Here is an 11,355-nt window from a genome sequence, read left to right on the forward strand (position 1 = left end):
TTTTTTTTTTTTTTTTTTGTGTATGTATATTTCCACATGTAGTGGGTGAGATTGTCTAAAGTTCCATATTAAGTGAGATTTGCTCATTAATTGGAAGCCTATAGTATCTAATGTAATGGAAAGACAAAATCTACACAAGTCAGACTCCATGACTCATGAATCAGAGAGCACACTGCCAAATTATGTAACTTCGGTTGGATCCAACTTGCAAAAGAAAATATCACTAGAGAGAAAATGACACAAATGCCCGTAGATAGATAGGTTCCTTACTTACTTTGTGTATCCTCCTCCTGCTCCATACCACAAACAGCACAATTGACAATAGTTACAAACAAAAAACAACAACGTTTTATTTATGGTTTAGGGAAAAAAAACACAAGAGTTTAAAGGGCTTCTTTCATGGAAGAAAAAAATTATCCAAGAAGAGCCTATCAACGTTTTTCTCAACATAATAGATACATTACATACATACATACCGTAAAACCAACTTGATTATGTACTTTAAAAAGGGTTACTTAGTTAGCTCGTCCAAGCGACGATCCATGGCCACAGAGACTGCTTCAAGAAACGTAGCCTCACTCGACGCAGGCAACACCGAGTTATGAGCTTCTCTCACTATCTCTTCAATCGCCGAGTCTTTGTTCACCGTTTCTCTGCACATTATGCTTCCTATTTGATACGGCGTTAGGTTTCTTTCAACGCCTTTCTTCAGCAGCATCGTGGAGATACGTAGTGTGCGTGAGACAGCTTCAGGAACATTCCAGCCATGGTGTTGCAGAAGCGCGATGTCTTGTTCGGAGTCTAGAGAGTTAATGTAGTCAAGAGTGTCTACAGAAAACGGGAGTTTTGCTTGCGGCCAGTAAAGCCACTCAAATGTGCAATCTTCAAACTGCAAACACATTTCAATAAATTAGTTCTACTTGAACATATATTGGAGTGGTCAATGTTGAAAAAAGTTGTGAAGACAGAACTTACATTCTCGGGCAGACAATAGCCATGATCAATGGGAATTAGAACAGTTTTCCCTTCTTGAGTTTTCCCGGTCAATATGTTTCCAGCATGTCGATCTGCATTTGCCATTCTTATGTCAAAGGCACAGATTTTATGCACTTCTTCAACAGGAAAAGCTCCAGGGCCAATGTCTTCGCAGCTTCCATTGTTCTTCATGAACATTTGCAAAGAACCAACTTTGGCATACTCTGTAACAGCAGAACCGTTAAATCCCTTTGGATAGTTATACACTTTGTGTGAGCTTCTGACCATTGCAGTTGGTGGCACACCAGCAAAACCCATAACTTCTTTAGACAAAGATCTTGGTCCGTTCTTTGGATGATCTAATAAGTAAGCTGCAACTTCTCTAGTTGCCCCTTCTCCTACTCTAGTTCCTCTCTTCAATCCCTGACCATCTGATGACACAGGAAGCTGCTGAGGATTGTTGACAGCCATTGGTTCCTCATCCATGGGCTTGAAGACAGATACATAGTTGAGACCAGAAGAATCCTGCATCAGATAGGTCCCTCCAGTTCCTTCAGCTGATCTCACAGGTGGATTACCTTTGTTCAACCCATCAACCGTGCGGCCAATCATCTCCTCGAGAACCTTAGGTAATTCCACATCAGGGTTAAGAACAAGAGGCTCTAAAAAGACGTCTTTTTTACCAGAAGAAGCATCTTCTTCTCTTATCACAGGAGAAGGAAGATGAAAAGCTTCTTTCACGGATTTGTTAACAAGCAAATGGATGACAGAGTTGCTACCATCTTTGCAAATCCCATCAATGATTCTGCTGTCATCAAGCTTCTCCCCTTGAAACAAGATCTCCTGATCATCAACCTCAGGAAACCCTTTGCCCTCTTTAGAGATCCGTTTCTTGAGATACCCAACATTCCTACGACGATCGACATGAAACTGAAAGAACTTGCCGCAAGTGGTGATGACAGTGACAAGCAAAGGATCATAGAGCTTAAGCACCAAATGCAAGACACTACCACCAGTGACACCATAGTCCTTAACGCGCGAGGCGTTCCTAGCGAGCTCTCGACCACTGAAAACAAGTTTCTGTCTTTTAACCCTAAAACCATTACAAGTCTGGATCCTAAGTTTGACCTCGGCGATGGAATCAGACTCCAAGATGAGCATAGGCATCGTAGAACCAGAGATGCTAAGGAAGACCAAAACAGATTTGACAGCAGAGTAGTGCTGCTGCTTTGAATGTTGTTGGTGAGCAAAAGCAAAACCCGATCCTTCTCTATGAATCGGACTCAAAGCAACTTCAGCTACTGACATTTCCTATTTGAATAAATAAAAAAAAAAACCCTAAAATAGCTCTCTCTCTCTATTCTACTTCTTGTCGTACGGGTATCAACAAGAGACACCCTTCCATGGAACTAAATCGATTTCGGAAGTTCCAAAAAACCAAAAAACTAAATCAAACCTCCCTCCCCCCCGAACCCTAAAAAAGGAGACGAAACAAACAAGGACGAACCTATCTATGATAAACTCATTAGCAAAATTAAAATAAAATAAAACCCAGAAAATTCCAGAAACGATCTAAAAATCGGAAACGAAGATTAATAGAAACCAACAAAAAGCCATCAATTTCTCGAAATGGATGATCTATAGATGTGTTTTTGATTTTCTTGAGAACAGAATCAACGGAAGGAACAAAGAGAAGATTTGGATCAATAGAAGAAGAAGAGGAAAGCTGTTTCTTTAAATAGAAGAAGACGCGCTCGCTCCTTTAAAGCCTTTTTTCCTGATTTTTGTTTTTTTTTTTTTTGTATTTATCATTAACGCCGTTAATTTTTCACATTCACGACCGTTTACTTTCTTTCTTTCTTTTAAAAAAAATAAAAAGCCTTCCAATAATAATACTAATATTCCCTTTACCTTTTTTAAAAAATATGTATTCTATATAAATTACATTCCTTTTTAGTTTAAATTTCTCAAAATTAATACGCGCAAATTGTGAGTTGATATGTCTTATCTTAATTTCTAAGATATGTAGTAGTGTTTATAAGTTTATAACTTAAGTATTACCATTTTACAATTTTTAAGATAATATTAAGATAAACTATATTATTAATTAATGAATCCGTTCTTATCTGATTAACGGATGTAACGTGGTGATGATGCCGTCATCGAATTAACGGGAATATTGACGTGGCTTTTGGGGTTTTGCAGGCTAACGACGACGTTATCGTGAGTCATTCTTCCAAATAATATCTTGCCACGTGTGATTCTTTGTATAAGGAAACAAAAATCAATCTAAAAACATTCAATTAAAGTGATTAATCATTTTTTTTGTTAAGCAATGTAATTAAATTAACTGGAAACATTTTTAACTTTTTCAGGGAAACTTTGAACTGGTCTGGAAAACCGAGATTATTGCCGTTGCACATGGTTCTTGGGTCCTCTCTTTCCTCTACCAAAAAATAAAAATAAAATCATGTCTCAAAAACCTAAATCATCATTTCATTACATAGTTTTATACTAATACAATCATTTAAATAAAATATCTAAATACATTACTCCCCCTGTCTCACAAAGATTGATGTTTTGGGATATATTTTTGTCCCACAAAGATTGATGTTTTGTAAACTTCAAGAACTAATCATTTAAAATATTTAAATTTTTGAATTGTTATTGGTTTATATTTTCTCTCTCTACCAAAAAAGTAATTATAACTTAATTTACAAAGAAAAACTAAAAATTTTCTTAATATGTGTGAAAGTCTCAAAACATCAATCTTCCTGAGACAGAGGGGGTATATGAATACTAATGAGTCATATAATGTAGCCGCTAGGTTCGTAGAATCCTTCTCCTGTTTTTATCAATATAAAATAAATTAAAACGAGTTCTGTTTAAGTTTAACCATTCAAGAAATTAAACGTAATTTTCTTTCAACTTATAGCTTTGAATTATTATTGTATACACCACTAACATAATGACATGCTAATTCTCTATGAAAATATATCACCATGAATCACAATTCACAAATAATATTTAAATAGTTTTGTATATTATGATATATATGTATATGTATATAAGTATAATAACAACTTTTATAGGATTTTTTTCATTAGTAATGATGGTGAACGTTACAACAACAATTGCTGTATGTACCACGAAAGAAGGTTCAAAGGAAAGTGAGTCATCATAACAATAATAAAAAAATATTTAAAGATACATAACGTTTCTTTCGACAAGATTCCATTACTAGTTCATGCATCTATATATCCTTGGCTTAAAATTATACTGATTTCTTATCCTTAAAAAAATCCTCAAAATTATCGGTTTACTTAGTTGTGTCCAAATTCTTTAGTCTGACGTATGACCAAGTATAACCAGTTAATCTAAATCAAATTTCATTCAAAAACTTAAATATAATTCGATTTTATAAAACCAAATAGCAGCATCTAAAGCTTCCCTAAATTAATTAATATAAATGAGTTGTTGAAAATTTCTAGTATGGCCGGTGGCTTTTAGTTGCACTGGTGGGTGGCTCCTCCATAGCCGTTGCGCACTCAACCAGTGACCGTTACGAGTGTGGCCATCTTTTGTCACGTGTCCTCAGGTCATTCGCTCACGATCAAAAGTAGGACAATTTTTGAATCGGACCATACACTTAAACTAGAGACCCCCGGCCGGCATTGTGTTACCGATCGGTTTAATATTATAACGGTTTGGGTTACCCAGATTTAAAATTCAATGTAAAATTCCCTTCGAATTGAATCGATATCAACAACAGTAATAACTAAAACGAACGTGAAACATATGCATGATAGTAAAAATTTGTAAAATCAGTTTCAGACTTGTACTTGATCCGAAGGTATCCTCTCATCTAGTCTTCTACTTCGGAGTCGAGTACAAAGCTTGGAAATGCTAATGTCACTTCCCTAGAAAAATCATTATATATAAAAAAAAAAAGTGACGACGACGTAAGTTATCAATAACAAGAAAGATAAAAAAAAAAAAAAAAAAAGTTTGAAATAAAAAAGTGAACAGCTAAATATAGTATACTTGAGGTAAGGTAGAGTCATGTTCTTGAGGATTGAAGGATTCTTAGCGATGAGCTCTTTCCACTCTTCTTCATCGATCTTCCCATCTTTGTTTGTATCAACCTCGAGCATCGTCTGTTACGTTGGTAACAAATTTAGCATGAGATAATTAATAAATAGGAATATATATTAATGTTGCAAAATAGATGAAAATATTTAGGACCTGTTCCACGATAGCTTCAATAGATTCTTCCGATATTTCTAAGTCTGTTTCACCTAGTAGTGCGCCCACCATCTTCTTCAACTATTTTATATGCATACAGCATACATACATCACTTTTATATATTATACCAATTTATGAGATGTATAGCATTTTATCAGTACCTCATGGGGCTGGATGAAGCCGGTTCCATGGAGGTCAAAAAGCTTGAACATAACTACAGTTTTTACAACATACATACGTAATCTATTTAGTAAAAAACCCGTATGTAAGTACTTGATCTCTTAGATACGCACATAAAAACGTATATTTTCATGATCCTAATAATTAATATAAGTACGTTACGTACATGCGGACTTTTCATGTTCGGGAGTGTATGGATGGAAGATGCTAAGGGAACGAACAAATTCTCCAAACTCAATCACACCGTTTCGTTTCCTATCAAACATATAAAACACCTGCACCACCACCACCACCACTATCTCTAATTAAACCACTTTTTTTTTTTTTTTTTGTCGTTACATTGAAAGTAAAAAGTACTCCGATCCTCCAATAACTAACCAAGGATATATAACAACCCAAAATTAAATATGTTAAGANCTTTTTTTTTTTTTTTTTTACTTGTCGTTACATTGAAAGTAAAAAGTACTCCGATCCTCCAATAACTAACCAAGGATATATAACAACCCAAAATTAAATATGTTAAGATGCAAGTATATATGGAATAGATATACGAACCCTGTCCGCAAATAGATTTTGCATACTGCTGTTTCTGAACAAAGCCAGAAGAAGCTCTTCCTGCTCATCAAATATTCATTATTAGTTCGTTTAATTAAGATGCAAATTAAATCCCAAATTAAAAGTGTGATTTGTTTTATTTAATCTACTAGCTTTCTATAATTTTTTTTTAAAAAGAACCATCAAGAAAACAAATGTAATTACCTTATGGATAAGACCATCATCGATAATGGATGTACTAAGCTTCTTGAACAAATTGTGTAAAGCCTCTATCTCATTCACCGTAACTGCATAGATAATTCATATTATATATTGCTTCATATATATATATATATAGATCTATTTTACAGCTCATAGTCGTTAATTGTCATTGGGTGTGTCGTCTCTCTCTATTAAATAGTCTTTATCTTTTCTTAATTAATTAGTCTTTTTTTTAATTCAAATTAGGAGAATTTTGTGAGGTTAATTCTTGTTTTGACTTACAGGGAGTTTCGGATGCAAGGACATGAGGATCCTCATATCCACGAGGATGCTTTGTTCGCTTCAACGAGAAGCATTTCACGAATGCCAACATTTTTCAATAACTTTTGGTTTGGTACGTAATAGAATTACAATTTATTGTTCTGCTAAAATAAGCAAAACCAAAAAAACAAAACAAGTTTCAGACTCCCGATCTTAATCTTTGTATCAATGATCCGTTCAGATTATAAATATAACAGAAAAGAAATGATCATTATAAATATAACAAATTTAAAGAGAGATTTATGATCTCTGATCATATTTTATATATGTTCAAAATCACGATCAACGAATCAAGAACATGATGAGACATGCAAGAATTAGGAAGAACACGAAAACATGTTTGAAAGTTGAACTAAGAAGATGGTCAAACCTCCTATCATTAAGTAACAAAACTCTGGAAAGTTTCCCCCATTTATTTTTGATATAATCGTATATATGTCAAGATCAAAATAAGTCTACAAAGTCAAGATCTTTTTGCTAAGACAAGAAAACGAATTTGTTGAAACCGGTATATCTATGTAGAGAGATCTCTATTTACATATAGAAAACAGAAAATCAAAAGAGAATGATACCTGGATGATGTTGTGTACCACCAACTGGTTTGGATTTCAGAGTTGTTGTTGTTTCATTAATTTCCTGTGTTTGACAAGACTCTAAATTTCAATGATGATTGTGATCGGCGGACAACAAAAAAGGTTTTGCTTCTCTATCAAAATTATATACATGTATTGTTTGTTGTTAATCTAAGTAATACTTTATTGAAATTCAACAATCATTTTTTAAAATAATAAAAAGGTGGTGACTGTACGATTTTCGATTTGACCCATAAAGATATATTGTTAATAACGAAAGTTTGTAGCAGTACATTACATAAACAGGTGACTAAATAAATTAATATGTAAAATTAATCAGCATCAAAAGGACATTTAAACATATATATATACTCTCTGATCAAAATGATTGGAAGAGAGATAAGGAGATAAACAAAATGATAATTACACAAATTAAATACCTATACCTAGGATCATTCCCTTTCATTTTTGTTTTAAAATTGCATTTCCTTCTCACTTTTTTTTTTTTTTTTTTTTTAAAGTTTATTATAAGCAAAACCTATGCTTTCCTAATAATATTGGAAAGTACATTTCTAATATAACTTTATGATGGATAGTTTCTTACATTAGAATATCATTTACAAATCTATGTTTGAGAAAACAAATTAATAATAGTCATTAAAATATTAATTATTTTTTTATAAAAACGAAGAGACAAAATGAAGATATAATAAAAAGTAATATTTAAGTTTACTGTATAATGTTAATTTATTATTTAATCGTTATATTATTCTACCAATCGAATAAACCACAGAGCTAGATCGATCAGAAAAGTCTCATTCGTAGAGACTAGATAGCAGTATAACACACCCCAATCCCATCGTAGAAAACACAAACGCACCTCCCAGTCTCCCACATACAAATTTTTTGATTGGATTATTTCAGTGTATTAAGACATTTAGTAGGCTTGAACATATATTTTAGGCCCATTACTCGGCCCATTAAGACAAGGTTTTTGAATTTTGTTGTCGTTATGTAGATATTTTGAGATAAAGTATACTCGTTTTGCTCAGCTAACAGTTTGATAATTAAGGTTCGTGCATGGCAACTTTTTTTTAATAATTTGTGCATCCGAACCGCTAGGGTTATGCAGAGAGCCGAACCGATATTGGTTTACTGTAGCAAATCGGGCGCTTGGCAAAACCCTACTATAAGCGCTCGCATCCTAGTGTACTATAAGCGCGAGTATCCTAGTATCGACAGTATATAATCATCTTAGTTGAAGGTCACAGACATGACTAAATAAATTAATATGTAAAATTAATCAGCATCAAAAGGATCTTTAAACATATATATATATATATATATATATACTCTCTGATCAAGATGATTGGAAGAGAAAAGGAGATAAACAAAATGATAATTACACAAATTAAATACCTATAGCTAGGATCATTCCTTTTTATTTTTGTTTTAAAATTGCATTTTCTTCTCGCATTTTTAAGTTTATGTTTAACCTATCATTTCCTAATAATACTATTTGACAAGTACATTTCTAATAAATAAAACTTTATGAAGGATAATTTATTACATTAGAATGTCATTACAAATATATGTTTGAGAAAAGAAATTAAGAATAGTCATTAAAGATAAAAATATCAAATACTTATACAATTTAATTATTTTTATAAAAACGAACAGACATTATTAAATTTTAAAAAGATAAAATACTCAATCAAAATGAAGATATAATAAAATTCAATATTTAAGTTTACTGTATAATGTTAATTTGTTATTTAACCATTATCTTTGGTAATTTCCTAGAGAAGAGAAGCAATTTATAATAATTATATTTTTTTTTTTTGTCAAAAATAATAATAATTAATTAAGTGGGAGTTTTTGTGCAGTAGTCGGCCAAAATTTATTAACCTCGTTAATTCTCTGTTTGTTTTAGGCCCATTTAATATCAGAGAGAGTGTTTTGTTAGGCCCAAAGTTGGATTTTGGTAAAACATAGTCTCAATTCGTAGATCGATCAGAAAACATAGTCTCAATTCGTAGATCGATCAGAAAACAAACTCTCAATTCGTAGATAACAGTATAACACACCCGAATCCCATAATAGAAAACACAAACGCACCTCCTACATACAAATTTTTTTGAAGAATCCTCCTTTGGATTATTTCAGTGTATTAAGAAATTTAGTAGGCTTGAACATATATTTTAGGCCCATTATTCGGCCCATTAAGACAAGGTTTTTTGAATTTTGTTGTCTTCTCTCCGAAACCCTCATCTTCGTCGATCCTTCCTTTGCCCGGCCGTCTCCATCCAAAAAAAAAAATCAATGGAGGAAGAAGAAGCAGCAGCGAGAGAAGTGGTGATCGATAAGGATCTGAAGAAGAAGATCAAGGAAACAGTGAAGAAGATCCTGAAACGTTCGAGCTTACTTGAGATCACAGAGATCAAGGCCCGGGAAGAAGCTTCATCTGAGTTGGATCTCGATCTTTCGCGAGATCCGTACAAGCTCATCGTGAGAGAAGCCGTCGATAGTTTCATCGAGAAGGCGATTACGAAGATTGAGACTGAGATGGGAAAGCTTCATACTCAGATTGTAGAAGATGTCGATGGAGTAACAACCGAGAAAACAACAACCACGACGAAGAAAAAGAGAAAGAAGAAGAAGAAGAAGAAAACAAAGAAGGTGGTGGAAGAAGAAGAAGAAGAAGAAGAAGAAGAAGAAGAAGAAGAGACAACAGCTACTGCTTCTCTAGTGAAGTAGAGTAGGCTTGATTGATGCAATAACCCCAAAGTGTATCAAGTTGTCTAACATGATGATGATCCTTCGATATATAGCTTATTACTATTTGGACCTCTATAGTCTATATCATCATCATCTTTGAGTATTTCTGTTATTCAAAATGCAATAACCTTTCTAACAATCCTTCATATTGACACTTCAAATTAATTTGCTTTCTTTCTTGGTTGTGATTATGGTGAGACACTGATACTATATCAAAGTGTTATGAAAATGCATTGTTTTCCTATAGCAAATGATAATGACATTTTCAGTTCTTTCTTTGGTAGCTTAGAGAGATTGTGACATTATTTGCATTTTACGAGAGACATTTTATGAAGATTGATTGTCAAGAATCTAGATTGACTCACACCACGTATCTTACACTGAAGCCACAAGTACACTTTGTGGTGCTCGTCTGTCTTAAGTAATTCTCATTACAATCGACCTTTTTATTCATCGACACCAAATTAATCCACAATTCTATAATATGCTTAAAACGTAACTCATCATCATTATAGGAAGAATACAAAAAAAATAATACTAATATTTAGATAAGAGAAGGGTCGTCTAAGACCACACAATTTGCTACCCCATCATATTTTCTTCATACAATATAATAATAAACACAAACACGCATCCAAAGAAAACTAAATACACAGTTTGATAAGATTAAAATGGGTTGTGCATCGTCCAAGCAAGCCAAAGCCAACGTCGTCGCCGACATCTACAAACCACCGCCTTCTAGTTTTGCGGTGTTTGATGTCAACGCCATCCAAGAGCCATGGCTAAAACTCGAACAAGAAGAAGATGATGAGAAACCGCCATACGCCGCCGTGCCAGCCAAGGTCCCAGACACTCTCGAGGATGATGACGAAGATGACGCTCCTAAAACGTGGGATGAGGTCAGCAAATCTTTAGAAACTAAACTTAAACCCGCCGCCGCTAAACCACCGGAAGAGGTCTCCGTTAAACCTCCAGCCACTCCTCCACGGCGGCTTCCGCGGAAGAGCGCATCCTTCCACACATTGGACGAGCTTGAAGCGAAGGCCAAAAGAAGCATCGCCGCACAAATCCCTACGACGGTGGTCAAGCTTAAGAGAACCGAGTCTATGTCCAAGTTAAAACCCGAGTCAGAAGATAGGACGGAGTCGACTCAGTCGTCCTACTCAGGGCCTAGGTCAGTGAAGGAGAACATATTCGTCAAGAGAGACAGAGAACGGAGGGAGAAAGAAGGGAACAAGAAACCGGTGATGAACTGGGACCCACTTAGGGAGTTCCCGGAGAAGTGTCCGCCGGGAGGAGGTGAAGGTTTGGTGGTCTACACGACGTCCTTGCAAGGAGTGCGTCGCACGTACGAAGATTGCATGCGTGTGAGGGCCATCATGGAGCAGCAAGGAGTGGTGGTGGACGAGAGGGACGTGGCTTTAGATGCCGGAGTGTTGAGCGAGCTTAAAGAGCTTCTTCAAGACGAAGCCACTGTGGCGCCGCCGAGAGTGTTTGTGAAAGGGAGGTACTTGGGAGGAGCTGCGG

General features: G+C 34.7%; 4 protein-coding genes across 9 annotated transcripts in view; 2 read left to right on the forward strand and 2 right to left on the reverse strand.

The window, feature by feature from the left end:
* Nucleotides 380–2,695, reverse strand: LOC104714811 (phosphatidylinositol 4-kinase gamma 2). Its single transcript, XM_010432279.1, has 2 exons — nucleotides 976–2,695; nucleotides 380–889 (listed from the first exon to the last, which is right to left on the reverse strand). Exons 1-2 carry the CDS (start codon nucleotides 2,281–2,283, stop codon nucleotides 512–514), a joined length of 1,686 nt encoding a protein of 561 aa, XP_010430581.1. The 5' UTR covers nucleotides 2,284–2,695; the 3' UTR covers nucleotides 380–511.
* Nucleotides 4,704–7,183, reverse strand: LOC104714812 (calcineurin B-like protein 8). 3 transcript variants are annotated; one of them, XM_010432280.2, is made up of 9 exons: nucleotides 7,051–7,183; nucleotides 6,440–6,579; nucleotides 6,161–6,243; nucleotides 5,957–6,016; nucleotides 5,568–5,676; nucleotides 5,383–5,435; nucleotides 5,221–5,301; nucleotides 5,020–5,132; nucleotides 4,704–4,895 (listed from the first exon to the last, which is right to left on the reverse strand). In XM_010432280.2, the coding sequence occupies exons 2-9, from the start codon at nucleotides 6,528–6,530 to the stop codon at nucleotides 4,841–4,843; spliced, it is 645 nt and encodes a 214-aa protein (XP_010430582.1). In that variant the 5' UTR covers nucleotides 6,531–6,579; nucleotides 7,051–7,183; the 3' UTR covers nucleotides 4,704–4,840. The 3 variants fall into 3 exon arrangements, with proteins under 3 accessions (XP_010430582.1, XP_010430583.1, XP_010430584.1); XM_010432281.2 differs by having other exon boundaries at nucleotides 6,440–6,582; XM_010432282.2 differs by lacking the exon at nucleotides 5,957–6,016.
* LOC104714813 (mediator-associated protein 3-like) lies at nucleotides 9,129–9,974 on the forward strand. The gene has a single exon (XM_010432283.2). The coding sequence runs from the start codon at nucleotides 9,373–9,375 to the stop codon at nucleotides 9,805–9,807; it is 435 nt and encodes a 144-aa protein (XP_010430585.1). The 5' UTR covers nucleotides 9,129–9,372; the 3' UTR covers nucleotides 9,808–9,974.
* Nucleotides 10,370–11,355, forward strand: part of LOC104714814 — a 2,110-nt gene continuing 1,124 nt past the window's right edge. The window contains exon 1 of one of the 4 annotated variants that reach the window (XM_010432285.2): nucleotides 10,370–11,127. In XM_010432285.2, coding sequence (XP_010430587.1) covers nucleotides 10,500–11,127 — 628 coding nt within the window. In that variant the 5' untranslated portion in view covers nucleotides 10,370–10,499. Of the gene's footprint in view, nucleotides 11,347–11,355 lie in introns of all 4 variants that reach the window. The other 3 variants (XM_019229704.1, XM_019229706.1, XM_019229705.1) reach the window with 3 other exon arrangements.

The sequence above is a fragment of the Camelina sativa genome, chromosome 9 (genome assembly GCF_000633955.1).
Source record: "Camelina sativa cultivar DH55 chromosome 9, Cs, whole genome shotgun sequence".
Lineage (NCBI taxonomy): Eukaryota > Viridiplantae > Streptophyta > Magnoliopsida > Brassicales > Brassicaceae > Camelina > Camelina sativa.